At 41.2% G+C, this 18,355-nt stretch overlaps 1 protein-coding gene across 7 annotated transcripts in view; it reads left to right on the forward strand.

Annotated features, from left to right (window-relative positions):
• Positions 1-18,355, forward strand: part of TNIK (TRAF2 and NCK interacting kinase) — a 400,443-nt gene that overhangs the window by 206,515 nt on the left and 175,573 nt on the right. For all 7 annotated transcript variants that reach the window (XM_066347641.1, XM_066347637.1, XM_066347638.1 and 4 more), the window contains exon 3: positions 8,012-8,068. In XM_066347641.1, the coding sequence (XP_066203738.1) occupies positions 8,012-8,068 (57 nt within the window). The remainder of the gene's footprint in view (positions 1-8,011; positions 8,069-18,355) is intronic.

The following is an 18,355-nucleotide window of genomic DNA, read 5'->3' on the forward strand; positions in this document are numbered from 1 at the left end:
TTAATCTGTGCTAATGAGAAGGAAAGAGGTTTATGCAAGTGCTGGCCACCTCAAAAGATGGGAGAACTCCTGTCCTCAAAACTTGTCTTTCTCTTTGGGTGCAGGCACAGGTTTTGATAGGAGGGAGAAGGAGAAGGAATAATCAAAAATACAACAAAAGAACCAAAAGGGGAGGGGGTCAAGAGTTCTTTGCTTCCCTCCCGCAGCCCCAGGGGCGAGGGGCACAGGAGCCCAAGTGCCCGCCAGCTCAGTGTGCTCAGATAACTGTGTGAAGTCAGCACATCTTTCGGAGCTGGCATAACTGGAGCTAGCCAGTAACTTACAATAAACCCTAGTGGTTTTGTTCTTTGTAGCAAGTTTCCACATATTCTCACAGTCAGGCCTTGGCCTTGAGCGAGAATGAGAACTGTGTGCCTCAGTGTGGTGGGAGCAAGGAGAAGCAAGGCCAAGGTGCATGTCGATCCCATTTATGCTTATTCTTCTTGCTTGGATATTCACCCCTGATGTGCGTCAGCCAGAGGGGAACACGTCTTTTCACTGTGATGAGACCTGAGCCGGAGATGAAAGCACAGGATTGATTATATACTTTTGGTTTGTTACAGAATACATAACTGATCACGAAACTGGTGGTATTGAATCATAAGAGCAATAAACTGGATTTAACATTTTATAGAAATTCTTTTATAAGCTTTGTTGTACATTCTTATTTAGCTCTATTTTATGGCTAGTCAGATGAAGGTAAATATATAAATCAGTAATATAGCATATTTATTTCTGGTTACAATGGCATATATAAACTGATTACTAAAATTCTACAACAAACCAAAAATATATATCTTTTGCCAATCTGACAAATAAAATAGGTTTGATTTTGATTCATTCACATTGGACAACTATTGTTGTGTTGTCTATTGTAATTTTTTTTTATTTGACAATCTCAGGGAAAAGAGGTCAGTACCTCTGACTAAATATTCAGGTATTGCATGTTCTAAAAATTCTTGTGGCACACCAGTGGGCAGTGACACACTGGATGAAAATCACTGATATAGGCTATTAAAAATTATAAGAGCATACGTTCTTACATTTAACCCTATGGAATGCATCCAGAACAGCATTGTATTTTAAGGGGATTATTGACTTCTCTACCCATGTGTTCTCAAACACTTGTGCCTGCAGTACTGAAATCTCACTCTGCCTCTCCAGTAAAAAACAAAATAACCATTGGGAAGCAAGATAAAGTTGTTTTACTTTTTAGAAATAAAGAACGTTTAATTAATGGACGTTTTAATGCCAAAGACAAACAAACAAACAAACAAAAAACAGCTAAGCCTACCTAAATTGAATACTTTTGGCTTCTGAAAAAATTCACCATATATAGTGAACTTTTCTCCTTTTACTGAAGTTTGGTATAAATTTCATCCTGGACTGGTGTTGAGGAGCAGGGGTTTTAAATGCCATCTAAGTCCCCAGGTGCCACCCTGACTCGGGACAAAGAGGGCTGCAGTGCCGGGGGGGGGGGGAGGTGGGATGCTGGGGGGGGGCTGAGGAGTTGGCTGATGTACTGTGCGACCTCCGTCCTCTGAGCCCTAACATCTAAGGGGTTTAGTCCTTCCAGAATTTAATGTACAAAACCCCACGAATGATTGTGGTTGTCCTGTGGCATAAATAAAACAAGCAGTAGTAAGATGCTCAGTTTTGTACTCATTTTGGGGGGTTGAGAGGGAAGGTTACTGGGAAATGTGTTCCTGGCTTCAGGCCATGGCCAAGAAACTGGTTCTGTTACTTTCCTGAGGTTCTTGTCACCCCACAGCCTGTCTGCCTGTCACTGCTGTCACTTCATCTGCGTGTGCCTTTCCTGGGTACAGCAATCAGGCTCCCTGCCATGGAATCTGCATACATTAACTATTGTCTGCTAAAACTTGTGACTATTTGATTTTTCTGCCTGGTAATCATCCATTTTGATTTATAGACTAGAGACAAACTGGCAGCCATGAAGATGGAAGAATCTTAGTTTCTAACAAAGAAAAATGAGGCACAGTCTTGCCTTCCCCACCCTGCTTCTGTGAGCGTCTTTGGTTCTCATTGGGCCAGTCAGCACTGGACGATCTTGAAAACAATCCATTTTCTGCTCTCAGAGGTGCCAAGTGGAGGAATTGACAGGGAGTGGTGTCGTGATGGAGAGCCGGAGACCTGTTACTTGGGAAATGCCCCGTACTGGTTTCTTGCTAAGTCTTTGCCACAGTTTGGGAGCAGCAATGGCTGGGTCACAGCTCTGTCTACATAGAGAGGAGGGTTTTTTAAAGCTACTGATGAATGACACATGCAGGCCAAGGAAAAATGGGTTCTCATTTAACCTGGGAAAACCCTAGGAATAGACAGGCACTGTGCCAAGTATATTCTGTGAATATCCATGCTCATTGATTATAAGGATTTTTTGAGTTTTTTTGTAAAGTTGTCTGGTCTACTTCTTTGCCTCAAGACAAGTTGTATCAATGAGTAGCATTCCTGAAGATGTCCAAAGACGTATCTTAACTGTGCCCTAATCTTAACTATGAGTAGATGCCAGAGTTCACCTTCACTTGCATCGTTATAGTTTAGAGAGAAAGCTAAAACCAATTTCTAGTTTCTCTGATCTATGGAGAGGTAAGTTTCTCTGATCTATAGACTCTGTAGAGTTTAAAGGAACTTCATCCACTAAATCCCTCTTCCAACTTATTTTGGGTAAAATGATTGTAATTCATGCTTACCACCTCACCCCAAGTGCTGCTGTACATTTGTGGCTGGGTAGAAATGTGGGTGTGGGTGGGAGATGGGAGAAACTGATGTGGACATATGGATGGTGTGGACCAAGATCCTGAATGCAACCATCAAATCTCACTACTTCATTCACTCTGTTATCTAGCAAGCATATTTATTGAATCCCTGCTGTGTCAAGCATTATGGGAAGTGTGGGGTAAATATATATAGGACTCATTATGATTCATTCCCAAATCTTGTTGATTTGACCTCCTGAATATCTTTTCGACTCTATCTGCTACTCACCTTCTTTATAACTTCCCTCCTAGTCCAAGTTGCCATCATCTCTGAAAATAATTACTGAGTAGCATTATAATTGCTGTTTTTCAATCATCATTCCAGATTTTCTCTATTTTCTGCCTTGCCAATAGGGTGATCTTTTCAAAATGCACACTTGAGGACTCCACACCCCTGCTTCAGACTTTGCAGTGGCTGCCCATTGGTCTGAGACTAACGACAGACCTCTTTAAAGTTTCCTGCAAAGTCCTGAATGGACTTGCTAGACACTTACTCTCTCTACTCTAGACATACCGGCCTGCTTTCAGTTATTCAAATGCTTTAATAACTATACAACAGGACCTTTGAATGTGCTGTTCTTTTTATCTGGGGTATACTTCCCAATGCTTGACCTAGTTTATTCTATTCATGTTTTAGGTCAGAGCTTTTCTTAAAACTTTTATTCCAGATCCAGTAGGAAATGTATTATTTCACATTAATATCAAGAATACCTTACTACCCTGACCTGTGGTGGCTCAGTGGATAAAGCATCAACCTGGAACCCTGAGGTGGCCAGTTCGAAACCCTGGGCTTGCCTGGTCAAGGCACATATGGGAGTTGATGCTTCCTGCTCCTCCCCCTCCCTTCTCTCTCTCTCTCTCTTGCTCCTGTCAAAAATGAATAAAGTCTTAAAAAATAAAAAATTAAAAAATAAAAATATCATACTAATAGATAAGTAGGTAGATAAATATATTTCCGAGGACAGAGATTTTCTTGTAGGAGTCTCAGTATCAATACCCGTGAGAGTGAAGACAGATTTGGACATTGGAAGGAGTTGAATGCAGCTAGAAAGCCCCAGGGAAACCTGGAAAAAGAGCTTTGGAGCGGGTGTGGCCCTTCAACGTTACTCCACTTTGATATAAGGGATGTAGGCTTTTATATTCCTACATCAGCTAGTCATTGAATGCTTGCCGCCTCCAGGTAAAGGGCATTACTTTAGGCAGAGAGCGCGCCTCTGTGCCCAGCTGCTGTGTTTGGCCCAGGTCAATTCCTGGAGAGACTGAGAGACCCTTCCTCCTGAAGGAGGGGTCACGGAGGCACAGCGCGATGTACACAATTGTCTCTGTGTCAGCTGGGTGCACTGGCTTGGCATAGTAAATTCTGGAAACAGCTCCTCTAGGATTCTAGCTGATCTCTTTTCCTAGGCGAAGTTATAAGCCCTTACTGTTCCGTAATGTCTAATGGTTGCAACTGATGCTTCATCATCTCCCTCCCCTGCCACCCGTTTTACTCCCCATCTTGCTTAGCACCTTTGCTGCTCTGTGGCAGACTCGGTGAGATGTCCCAGACCCTCATTCCAGGGAAGTCTGAGCTCAACACGACCTTTTCAGGCTTGACTGCTCCTTTTGTTTATTGAACAACAACAAAAAACAATCTCTGCAGTCAGAGATTAGAAAAACTGAGCACCAGACCCAGGAATTAATTATTAGCATAGAAGAAAAGGTTTAATCCCAAACTCCAGCCTGATTGGGAAGGAAAGAGATGCTGAAATTTGGGATGGAGACATCCCAGTTTTAAGCACTTAAAAATGTAAAAGCCCTACCCCCCTGAACCACTCTGAGGCTACAGAAGTGGTTCCCATCTTGTTCAAATACAGTTCACAGATCTCAGGATTTTACCTCACTTCCCTTATGATTTTTACATGTTGCCTTCAGTTGATCATTAACCACCCTTAGTTTTCATTGTCTTTCTCTGGTACATCAGTGACTCTCAGCAAAAGCCAACTGATTCCATTTTTCAAAAACTACATTTCCTCTGGACCTCTTAAAAGTCTGAAATATTGGATTCACTAGTGTGTTCCCTGGCACGGGTGTCTTACTCCTGTTCCCACTAGTGAACAGTTGACAATGACACTGCTACCATATGCCAGGTGGCAATCTGTAAGCGACCTGCCACCAGTGATAAGGGTCCCATTGACAGCTACTCTGAGAGCCTGTTTCTTTTTGGAACATTCCTAGAACGAGCTAGCTGTCTAAGGTAGGGTTCTCCTGCAAATCTATCCTGATTTGGAAATTTGTATGTTAGGAATTTTACTGTGGCATGTTCTTAGGATCTACACCTGTGAAGAAAGTAGAACTGTGCAGAGGAAAGAGTTTAACTGCAATGCAGAGACCTCAGCCATCCACTGGAATGGTCAAGAGCTGAGATGGCCTTTCAGAATTGTCCCACTTGAAGACAAAAGAGTTGGGCCTTTATATTTCTGTCTTTGGATTCTTTTATCTGTAGGAGGGAGCATGACCTTGGACAGTACTCTTTTGGCTTAAGGTCACTTGCTATAGTGGAAAGGACCTTGGCTGTCAGCTCTAGGGTACTCCAGTACTAATTCTGGGTGGTATATTACAGCATCAATTACAGATGGATGGGTGGATGGATAGATGGCTAGGTGTAACTGTAACACTTGGTTCATAAAACAGCAACTTCACTGCTACATGTTCTACATTGTGATATTTTTTTCTATTTCAGTTAATTTATTTTCATGGTTCTTGTGGTGCACAATTTGAAAATCACGATGTTGGATATGATCAGTGGTGTTAGTGTAGAATGCAGTGGAAACACAAACGTCGGCCATCACTCGCAATTAGGAAATTGAAGAAATCTTCCTCAATTAAGACTAGATCTAATCTAAGCCAAGCACGAAGAGTTCAACAGTACCTGAGTGTGAGCCCTTGGACTGGGGAAGGAGATGATGGTGGAGTGTCTGCATTTTCCACACCCTTTTTGCTCCTGGGCTCTGCTGGAAACACATGCATTTCAGTGACCTAGAAATGAAAGTAGTTTTTCTTCCAGGCTAGCCTTAGGCTAGAAGCTCTAAAGCCATCTTGCTGTTCCTTAGAAAATAAATAACATCAATAACAAAGCAGAGGCTTGAGTGGCTATTTCAGACAAAACCATTGTTTTTCTCTTGCATTCATTTTCAGGAGGAGGTAAAGAGGTAGAGTAGTACATCCTTGAGTGATTTCTATTTCACCTGATGTTGAGTTATTCTGGCTGGAGCAGGAATCAGCACCGTTCTTGACCTCAGACGTGAGGCAGAAGAAAGGAGGAAGCGGGAAGAGCAGCTCCGCGTGTCGGGACCGGCTGGTCTGTGCCGCCAGCTCCCAGTGACCCCGCGGCCTCCGCTCTCTGCAGCTTGATATGCTTTCTTCTTCTTTCCTTGTGGTTCGGCCTTTTATTCTTGAGAATATGACTAATAAAAAGCTTTGGGCCCTACTGGAATTTTAGTTTTGTTTTTCTAGATTTAGCCTGTTATTTTTGTTATTGTTGGTTATTTCAGTACAAGAAAATCTTACTTATTAAGAAATGATGCACAACTGCAATCTGACAGAATTTTTTGGGGTCTAATTTCTGTGGCAAAAACTATGTAACTCTTTGTCTCCCTTTAAAGTCTCCCCCCCACCCCCGAATTTAATTTTTAGTCCTTGGCTGAATATGTATTTTAGATTCAAACTGAGGTGGAGTCTAGGATTATATTTTTCATTTCTCTCACAAGTGGAAGTAACTTAAAATGAGGAATAATTAAATTTTTACTCTCAAATTCTTCTATAATAATTATATCCTGCTTTGTTGTCTTGCCTCAAATAAAAATCTAAATTAACAAATCCTATGTGATATAAAGATGAATGTTTTGATGCTTAACTCTAATTAAGTAAAACATAAAAAGAAAGTTTGTTTAAAAATTATTTTTGCGTTTTAGTGATGAGTCTCTGCTCAGGGTCCGGATGGCAGAAGCGGAACCAGGGTGGGTTTAAGTCCTCACTGGTGTGAGATGCAGCCTCCCCACTAAAGGAAGGGGATGGGATTAAGTGCCTGAAGGGCTCTTCCTGTGCAGTTTATTTGTGATTTTATGCAGTTGCTTTTCTCAACGCTGTCTTAGCAATGACTGTGCCTCAGGTGTCCAGTGATCTCTAGGTCAGCTCTCTCCCGTCCAGACCCGCAGAGTCTGCCTCAGTCTGGTCCTAATTTGGTCTGACGTTCCCCAGTGCTGCCAATGGCAGCGCAGGCCGGCCGGCCTCCCGTGCGGCCTTGGTCTGACGTTCCCCAGTGCTGCCAATGGCAGCGCAGGCCGGCCGGCCTCCCGTGCGGCCTTGGTCTGACGTTCCCCAGTGCTGCCAATGGCAGCGCAGGCCGGCTGGCCTCCCGTGCGGCCTTGGTCTGACGTTCCCCAGTGCTGCCAGTGGCAGCGCAGGCCGGCCGGCCTCCCGTGCGGCCTTCCCCCATCAAAGGCTGGCAGCTCGGCAGCATTCCTGGTGCGGAGCACTGGGATGCCTTTGCCTGGACTGAGCTGAGCGCCAACTGTTCCATCGCCAGGATCTCCTTTAGCTGAAGCTGCCGTCCTGGAGGGCCATCATTCAGTCATCTGTCAGACCCACAGAGAACTGTGGTTTCAGCTAGAAGTGGTTTTTAAATTGGAGAAGTAGGTTATTTGTCTTTTCCATTGTTACCATCAGTGACATCATAGCAGTTATAAAACGAAAACACAAACAACCAATTGAGACTGTTATATTTTTATCATCGAGGGAAACTGAAGTTTCTTCCCACAGTGAGTATTTTATGACAGAGGAAGTACTGACCTTCTCTCTAGTCAGGTCCAGCTCCTCTTCCACATAAATCCACCTCTCACACAAACCCTGATCTAACACTTGGGAGAACAAGTAGAACCAAATCATTCAACATTGCCTTTTTTATTTAACTTGACAACCATTGTGAAAAAGACAAAGTGATGGAGATGTTTTACAAAATAAATACTAAACAGAAATTGATTTTCAAAGCATTTGAGGTGTGTGTGTGTGTGTGTGTGTGTGTGTGTGTGTGTGTGTGTTTTCCCCATTGGCAATCTGGATCATTAATCTAGGTAATATTGTTCTTCACAGTTGGAACTGAATGATAATATTGCTCATCAGAACTAAGTTATTTTTTTATTTTAATTTGTTTCATACAGGGTCGTCATGTCAAAACGGGCCAGCTTGCAGCCATTAAGGTTATGGATGTCACAGGGGTAATGTATCTTTATTTTGTTGTCTCAATAGCTATATATTTGTAAGAAGTAGTGATAGAAAAACCCTTATTTGTCAGAAATAGAATTTTTTAAACATCTAAGATCTTTTCCTGCTTCCCATTTGTGCTTAGCATAAAAAAGAGGATTCAATAGCTGATCTAGAAGACTGTGGGGAAATCACTCTTTTAATTAAATTAGATACCTACATACTGCCTTACTGTAAAGAATAAATAATATGTGCTGATAATTTACATCAACACAATGAAAGATATTTGCAAATGAAGACAGAACAAGGATTTGAAGGTAAAAGAATAATAATGAGATTACACAGAAGAGATGGGTCTTAACATTTTTCCCAAAGGCCCACCTAACGGTGGACTAGACAAGAGTTTGACTAGCTCTAAAGTCCCAGTGGGATATTTAACATAACTGTTTTTCTCCCCAAAATATTATTGAACAAATAATCACTATAACCACAAATTCTTATTATTATTTAGAACAGTACCGAAACAAAATTTCTGCCTGAATGATCAAAAGCAGTCTAAGGATTAGATTTTATTTGAAATACAGTCTATGCTTTCAGTCCTTTCTGCTGAGTCTATTGAAATATGTTAATGCCTTTTTCAAGAGTACAGAGTAAAAATCAGACTTGAAAGGGCTCACTGGACATCAAAAGCATGTTAATAATTTTCTATTGTCCTGGGGATTTTTCTAAGATGTCTGTCTACTGAACATAAAAGCTAAAAGACCAAAGTCTTCCATTTGGCCCAGAAGTGGATTATTTAATGTAAATAGACATAGAATGAGTTGGTCACACAAAGGTGTCAAGAACGAATATACAAATAAAAAAGGCACATGGTATGTCTACATGTCAGACTTCAATTTATATCTTTTCTGGCCCAGTTTGTTACCTTTGCTAAGTGTGCTGTCCACATGATACTAATTTTACTCATTTTTATTTATACCACACATTGTACTGATTTCTTTATTATTTATCTGAATTCCTCTTTAAATTATATACATTTTTAACTAGTAAAAAAACCTGTTCCTTTATGTTTAAAGTAGTACTTCCTTTTATTTACCCTAAGTACAATATTCAAATTTCAGAAGCTGTAAACCAATTCAAATACTTAATCCCAATTAGTTTCTTAATATTCCTGGCCTTCACCGAACAAGAAACTGCATGTAGATTGTATTAATTAAGTTAAGTTCTGTCTCTTTGAAACAGAAAATTCAAGATACAGAGGCTTATTTATGATGGAAAGGTCTTGTTCTATCACGTGAAAGGAATCTAGAGTCAACAGCAGCCCGCGGATGTGGGGCAGCAATGTGGTAGAGCAGGAGGGTGGTTTTATCTCTGCTCCGTTATTCTGATGCATGGCTTCCACACTTAAGGTCACGTTCATGGTTCAAGATGGTTGTTGACTTCCATTGATCCCATTCTTTGGCAGGCAAAAAGGGGCGGGGGGACAATACCTGAAGGGCACAGAAGAGAGCCCTTCCCAGTGAAATATTTTCTACTGCAGGGAAGCTGGGAAATGTAGTCCTTCATTCTACCAATGTGTGTAGCCAAAAATCTGGGTTCTACCAGCCATGAATGAAGGGAGAATGGATACTGGTATAGTCAGTTAGCAGAGTTTGACATGAAAATCAAGATCAGATACTATCAGTCTACATAGAAGTCTATTATAGATGTGTAAACCTTTTACAAAGCTCCCACTCTGACAAATTAAAATTTGCTCTGTTATTTTGCTGAAGTCCTACAACTCTATTTCCCTCGGAGTGAATAGGATCTCCACATAGTGCAATGCACTTGGCAGTTTAAGGGCTAATGGCTGTGGTTGAAGTCAAGACATTTGTGCTATAGAGTCCCATTGTGTGGTTTGTGGGACTACAGTTGAGTTCTGACATCAATCTCAGGGCACAAGTGTCCCCAAAGTTGGATATTGATGTACAAAGTATGACTTGAGAGTCCTGCATATTACTTTTATAGTTTCTGGTTCTATTTGTGAGATTTTCACTGCTTGGTGAACCACTTCCTTTTATCAGACCACCTTGCTTGGGATCAAAACAGTTACACAGCTCTTTATCCCAGAGTCGGGGTTTTTTCAGTTTAGATAGTGTCAGCTTTTCTAACTGGGTTTCACAAAGCAACTAAGCCCTACATGAAAATGATTGGAGAGGTTATTTTCTCAGTTCTCCTAAGGATGGTACAAAGCTCCATTTTCAATGCATAGGAGAGTCGATCCATTTAATATAATGGATGCTTTGTAATATTTTGGCTAAATTCTCTTGGGGAACCCCTGTTGAAAGGGCTGGATAGTTTCCCTGATTTAGGCACACCACTGACCATTATGTAACGACTGATCCTTAACAAAGATAAACATGGATACTCATCAGGAAGCAGTTTTCTTATTCCCATGGTGTCTGATACAGCATCAAATGAGTTTTGTGTCACCTCCTGACACATCACAGTCAACACAAGAGTTTCTTTGGAAACACGGGTAGTGTCCTCTGAAAACCATCTATTTCATTTTGCCATGTTGTCTTTTGTATATTATGGAATGTTGCTAAAGTTTTTTACCAATTATTATAATTGTGCTCATTATAGCTGCTCTGTTAAAAACAGATAAATTCTCAAAGATCGTCTTTGTTAATTGTTTACAATGATTTACTGCAAAGTTACTATCATTTATTGTAATGAAATTGGTAAAGCCATAACCTTGAAATCAATTCTTAAATTATTGTTTTTATTCTATACCACTTCTCTTTTCTTTCTTTCTTTCTTTTTCTTTTTTCTTTTTTTTGGGTAAAACGTAGCCATAAAGAGAACTGGATGTGATACTTGTGTCCTTCCAGTTTTAAATCTGAGACACTTCCAAAGTTGCTAATACTTGTTTCTGAATTAGTGCTTAAACTCAGGCTAAGTCTTTGAAGATTTTTTTATTTTTCTGAAATAATTATGGAAATTTCTGCATTTCATCACTTTTGGGGATTCCTTCCTAGCTAGATTTGTATATTTTAGATTTTTCTAAACATCTAAACAAAATTAGTCCTTCTAGGGCAGTGCTTTCCAAAGTGGACAGCCAACATCACTGAGCTCTCAGCCCCCCGTGGGTGTTCATGAGAAATACGGGTCCCGGGCCTGCTGCCGGACTTGGAGGGAGAGCCTCAGAACCTGCTTCCCTCAGGCTTCCTGGGAGCTCCCTGCACACTGAGCTCAGCCCCCCGTGGGTGTTCATGAGAAACACGGGTCCCGGGCCTGCTGCCGGACTTGGAGGGAGAGCCTCAGAACCTGCTTCCCTCAGGCTTCCTGGGAGCTCCCTGCACACTGACCTCAGGGGAGCACTGGACTAAGGTCTTACGTTTACAGCTTCCTGGCGAGCGAGTGTGGAGAGACTATGATTCTTTGATAAATCCTCATCTTTGTTTGGACAAAAACGTGTGATGTAAACTAGTTTCTTTACAGTGACATCTTGAAATCTATGTAGGACTTAATGAGATGATGACTTAATTTCGTAGACTTCCACCTTTACAGTGACTAGTGCTGATCACACTACTGAGGAAACTTTGGATTGTAGTACCGATGCCCCACTTAAACTGAGTGAAGCTGAAACCAGAATTTACTGGCTTGTGTATTTTTAAAGAAAAATCTCAACAGGAGCCTAGAAGTCACATGATGTGATTAGGAGTTTTATCTGCCTCCATCTCTGGGCTCTGTCTCTTTCCCACCAGCTACTTCATGTTCTAGTAAATTCCTTACCCTTAGTTGCAACAGAAGTGCCAGTCTGAGTATCAGTTATCCCAGCTTGGGTCATGTCACCATCCCCAAACCAAACTCTTTCTCTGCAGCCACATCTGGGTTGCGGTGGCTAACGCTGGAGACTGTCATAGGAACTGAGAGTTGGAAGCATGGTTCCTCACAGAAAAACTGAGAGCTATCAGAGGAAGGGTGAGAAGGATGCTGGGTAGGCAAAAACAGGAGAAGGATACTACTATGGCATCATATATCATTATAGTGGATGTGTTTAACACTGATGTGGTCCTTAAGTAAAGTACCTCTCTGCTTCACATTTTTTATATTTCAACCAAAAAGAATAATAATAATGGTAATTAACACTGGTGGAGTGGTTATTTGCCAGAACTCTTAAATATTTTGTTTATATTGATTTATTTCATCCCCTCAATAACACAGAAAACGGGTTCTATTTTTAATCCCTGTGTAGAGATGAGAACACCACGCGAGGAGCTCTTGCCCAGTGTAGCTGGTAGTGGCAGAGCGAGTCAGCCCGAGCAGCCTAATCTCCTTTCTGTCCGTCCCCTTTCCATCGCTGAGCTCCTCAAGTAATACAGAAGGGGGTTAGTGTTCAATTTAGTATGGTTTTCCATTAATTTATTCAATAAACATTTACTAACTATCTCCTTTATGTCAGGCACTACAAATTCAAAGATGAAGGAAGTGCTCTTTTGCCTGAAGGTGCGCTCACAATAACACAACTTTATCCTAAATATTTATAAGTAAAGCTAATCTGTTTTACAACAAACTTACAAAATTCATAAACAAAATTACTGAGTTTGATGTGACAGTGAGGAGTAGTAATTAAGCCTGGGAGGACTATCAGATGAGGGCATTCCTGGCCAAGGAAGCAGCCTGGGCCAAGGCGTGGGGTTGAGAGAGCATGGGTGTGCTCTGGGAAGTATACTACCTAGTTAAAGATCAAAATGTGGGGAGGAGAGAGTGACACGAGATGGAATTAGGGCCAGGTCATGAAGGAATTAAATGCGATGACAAGGACTTGTAAGGTTTTCACAAATAGTTATAGGCAAATATTCAATATGTATAAGAGATATAAGGAGAGCTTTCTGTTTGGTTTTTTACAAGGGGTAGGAGGCTATATAAGTCATGGCTTGTTTGCCCAAACTCCTGCTAAAGCCTTTGTGGGGCCAGAAGTTGAATCGCAAAGTAGCATCCTGGGACCAGCCCACTAGGAGGATCCCCCCTTCTTCACTGAGTTTCTAGGTCTGTCTTAGGTACTGAGGCCTGTAGGTGAAGACTGGGACCCGTCCGCATCTCTGAAGAGTGAGGAAATGGCCTTCTCACAGTAGCTTCCGGTAGAATACTTTACCCATGATTAATGAACTCAGTGAATGTTTGCTAAAATTGGACAAAAAGAAAAAAAAATCTTACCGTCTTGAGTAGTTTGGAAGAGTCAGGGGGACACGTGACTCTGAAGTACATTTGGTTGCTCCCTTTCAAAGGGAGGCAGTTTGGTGCAGTGATTATTAGCACAGCACAAAATATTAATAATTATGACGACAACAACAATCTTGGTCAAAATAAAGTTGATAGCATTGATTGAGGGTTTATTATGTGCCAAGCACTGAACTTACTACTTAAAACAACATATTAACTCATGTAATCCTCAAAACAACTCCCACCAGGGAACACTGCTATTACATCCATTTTACAAATGAGGACTTAAAAGCACAAAGACCCTAAATAACTTGTCTGAGCCACACAGGCTACTGCCAGCAAGGTTAAACTCCAGACCCAGCCAGTCAGGTGTGCCCACTGTTTGCACAGCCCTGTCATGACAGTGAGAGCTGGGGTATCAGCAGAGCATGGCCTTTGGATTCAGATAACAGCCCACAGGAGTTGAAGACATAAGTCGTTCCATTTATTGTAGATGTTCCCCACATGAAAGACAGCTTCTACTAGGGTTAAAACATATTTGCTTCTGGGTGTGTTGAGCATAAGTCTGTTTATTAATTCGTAGTTTCCTTGGGAGTTGTACATTAGGGCAGCAATGGCTGTGAGAAAGATGCACGTCAGACTTGTGTAATCTGCTTCTCTAAGGGCCACTACCTCTGTGTAAGAGAGAGCAGGTTAGCCTAATGATCAAGAGGAGCAATGGAAATCATTCCCCTTAGCTGGTCTTTGCAAGTTTCTGGGGGGCTTAGCACTATTTCTTTTATGGTAGTGACATACACATAACGTGTGATCTATCATTTTGACCATTATTACACTGTACAATTCAATGCCATTTAGTAGATGCCAGTTTTGACATGTCATGCTCTCTTACCCTGAACATGTTGCTTAGGCTTTCCTCTTCCACGTGTGTCAGTGTGGATAACATCACTTCCCTCATAAAGTCAGTGTGAAAAATAAATATAGTTATTTATAAAGCATTTGAGGACAGTATGTCAAGCACAGTGTTCAGTGCATATTGTTATTGCATCTCTTGCAAACATTTTCCTTTTTCTGTCCCTGGCACCAGTGATCTCAGAGAGAACATGCCACGCCCCCTTCTGTGCAGGGCCTTGGCAGCCACTGCTTTTTACCAGGAAAATGGCGCCTTCCGCAGTCACATCTCATCACACTTTTTCTTTCTTCCCAAGTGGGTCACTCCCACACAAGGGCTTTAGAATTCGTCTCAAACTTGGCTTTCTTGGGGCGTTTCCCACTGATGCCCCCAACTAGACCAGCTACCCATCCTCATGTTACTGATTTTGCATGCATCTCTGTCCTTCAATTTCCATCTGTGTTCCCCACTAGACTGTAGTAAGTTTCATTGTGGCAGAACTTGAACCTTTATGCCTATTGTTGTATTATTATGGTGTTAGCATTTAACCTTGTGCCTGGGATATAGGAGGCACTTTTTGAGTGAATTTACTTTACCAGGTACAGCAAATCCAGGAGCTGCCTGCAGAATGTTTGGTAAAGTCACGAGTTCTGTCTGTGCTTAGTGAAGAGATGTGGGCTTCGGCAGCTCACTGACCTACTTTGGGTCTGTTTTCTTAGATCCGTAAAAATACAGTTCACAGCTGCATAACCCTACCTTGATATACTTTCAGGGGATTTACACATACTTAATTCTCAGTAGAATATGTATATTTTAACATTTCATAAACTGGTTTAAAAACAAACTCAAACTGCATATATTGTATACCAACTTTTAAGGTGCTGGAAAATGGCAGCGTCTCCACTCGGGTGCAGAACTCATTCAGTAGAAGGACTTCACAGCATGCTCTTTCAAAGTAACTGTGACCAAAACTTTTTTAAAAAAGGAATTGGTACCATTTGCAATTATTTTATCTTAGGAAATGTAGTTTTTCTCTATCCTTTAGAACCAGAACAAAACCAAAGATTAATAATATATCAAAACGTATATTGTGACTTTAAACTTCCTTCAAAAAGTCTAATTTTGTATTCACTAAAACAGCCTCCTTGTTGTCATTGATTATAACCAGATTAAACTTACTACATAATCAAACTAAGTATTTATTGCTTTAGATGTCTAGTTTTGTTGGTACTATTTCTTGGCATCTTAGGTAAAATTTCTATTGAAAGAATTATTAAAATTCTCCAGACTATTAAAAATTTTTTTTAAATTACATCCTAGAAAATGTTAGCAATCCCTTTGAATTCTAGTAGTCGATGATTCTTTAAGAAAATATTTCTTCTACCTTTTGTCACATTTAGTCAACAATGAAGGTGAGAGTGATAGATAAGTTAATACAAAGGCCTGCATAATGCCAACAGCTACTACAGAAAGCAGGACGGGAGCAGGAGCAGCAGCAGTTGTAGCCAGTGGACACGTATTTGGAAGGTTTGGTACTTAGGAGTCTATACACCACATATTTCCTTCAAAAGGACCAGTCTCTTGGATTGCTATAAGGATCACATAGTTTTATTCCTGTTCCATGGTTTATTAGAGAGCACACTAATATTGAATGTCTTATTAATCCATCTTTAAATCCTAGCATACTGTAGATGCTTATGTATTCCTCTGGGTAATAAATATGCAACTTAAAATCCCTTCATTATCCCCTGAAATCATTCATAAACAGATACTATTAGTGTGTGCTAACAAGTACCTTTAATTGCAGGACGAGTGGCAGGTATTTTTTCAGCTCTGGATTAGGATGCCAGTAAACTCTTCCTTCATGATTAGCAACTTTGGCTCTATTACCATGCTTGAGTAATTGACCTTCTGCCAGGAGTTTCCAGAATGGAATTAAGACCACTGGCTTGCAGTAAGACAAATCTGGCTTTGGAGTAAGACAGATCTGGCTATGAATCTCAGCTTTAACATTTAAAATACGAACTCTCTCAAATTCTTTTTCCTCATTTGTAAAATAGGATCATTAAACACCTCTACTTCATAGACCTGTTTTGAGTATTAATTAAGATACTACGCACACAGCCCCTGGGACATAGTGAATACTGCATAAGTTTGGCTTTTGCTGTTTTGTTACCATGGTCATGATCATTATATCATCATCAAAGGTAGTTAGTGGCTTAAAAGCCTCCCCTGGAATCATCCGTTTCTTTGCATTTGAAATCTCCCTTTCTTCACATGGTTGTCAGCCTCCAGGAGGCCAGTCCTGGTAGTTTTCCAGTGAGCTTGATCCTCATGCTTCATTCTTAAGACATGAGAATAATTCACTTACAAAATAGAAGATTTCTCTCTCTTACAACTTTGTAATCTAATTCTAGCCTCAGTTGTTGCGTTCGTCTTTTTAAGAACATTGTAACCCGTTTCCTTCAATGAGCCATATTGTGAGAGGGTGGATTGCTTGTTGACGGGTTAAATGAATTCTTATAGTCAAAGTAAGTATCTCCCTTTCCATTTCACTGAAAATTTACTGCCATCTTTGCCCTAGACTAGAAGTCTGGATGAATAGCAGCCTTGAACACCTGATAGATTGCATAGTCACTTACAAGATTGTGTGAGATCAAGATCCAGAGCTACATACCCATGGCCCACAGGGGTTCCATATTGTGTTTGAAAACAGTGCAGTTTAAACCAAAAATTCAAATCACTCACATTCTTGCCCTCCTACACTTGATATTTATTTTTTGGTTGAAAAGATTAATAACACAGTTTACTTGTATTGCACGTTATTAATGTCACATAGTTCATTTAATTATCACAAAAGACTGGGCTATATAATATTATTATTATAAAATCTGTATCTCATTATAGTAGCTGAGAAAGCTTGGCTCCAAAAGGAAGGTTATTGAGATCACACAGCCAAGAATGAGTGGAGCCCAAGACGAATGTGCCCCCGCCTGCCCACCTTCATTTTCTGACTCAGCGCGTACGCTTTCTTCCCTGTCATGTCACCTCAGTTTACCTTTGCAAAGTGATGGAGAATCTGCTGACTTCTGATTTCCAATACTATTTATTTTGGACTTAATTCTTAACCAAATTACACTGTGAACTGTTTCACAAGTTCTTATTTTTTTTACTGATACGGTAAGCTTTTTTTAGATGCTCCCTTCCCCCAGCCCCCTCCTCTGATTTTCCCACGTCATTCACTGTCCTGTTGAGAACCTGAGAGGCAGGCAGCAAATATTCGTAGGACCAGACTGATGCCTCACTAAGTGTGACCGAAGCCATCAGGCTGCGGTTGGACATGACTGGTACTTTTACTCACGCAGTTGCTTCTTTCATCGATACACCTGCATGCCAGGCTACCCACGGAAACTCTCAGGTTTGTTTTCTTTCCTTTCTATTTAGGCTTCCCTAAAATATTGATATGTCCGCTCACATCCTACCTTCATCCACAATTATTGGACCCCACCTGGTGTGCTTAAAATAGCTAATATGCACCACGATAAGACAGTTGAGGCACATTTCAGGGACCTTTCTAGAAGCTGAAGGTCCATGAAGGTCATTCTTTCCTGAGGCCTGTGGTGAAGGTGCAGGCAGTTTCAGAGGCTGCAGGGAAGGATTTTGTTGGCCAGCAGAATGCCATCCTGAGGCCTGTGGTGAAGGTGCGGGCAGTTTCAGAGGCTGCAGGGAAGGATTTTGTTGGCCAGCAGAATGCCATCCTGAGGCCTGTGGTGAAGGTGCAGGCAGTTTCAGAGGCTGCAGGGAAGGATTTTGTTGGCCAGCAGAATGCCACCTCCCCTCTCAGCCACCATCCCAGCCCCTCCCTCCCCTCCATGGTTAGGGCCATATGCTCCTCCTCAGCTCAGCGTCCCAATCGTGCATTTTGTTTTGAGATGACCTAGTCTTCAATTTAGGTAAGCCATGGGATGTGTAGCCTGCTTGGTTTTGTGTGGTTAAGAAACGTCAGCATTTCACCACTCTCCTTAGCTCATTCTTACCAGTTCATTTCAAGCATCTCTAATACTGTGCTAAGGGGTTGGGCCTTTGTAGGCATTCATTATTTCATTTACATTTATTCACAGGCACTTTGCTAGGTGCTGGGAGGTTGTAAAAGGCAAAAGATTCCTGTTAAGATTTGTTACAGACTGATAGGGAGGAGATACTT

Source organism: Saccopteryx leptura, chromosome 8, assembly GCF_036850995.1.
Source record: "Saccopteryx leptura isolate mSacLep1 chromosome 8, mSacLep1_pri_phased_curated, whole genome shotgun sequence".
In the NCBI taxonomy this organism is placed as follows: Eukaryota; Metazoa; Chordata; class Mammalia; order Chiroptera; family Emballonuridae; genus Saccopteryx; species Saccopteryx leptura.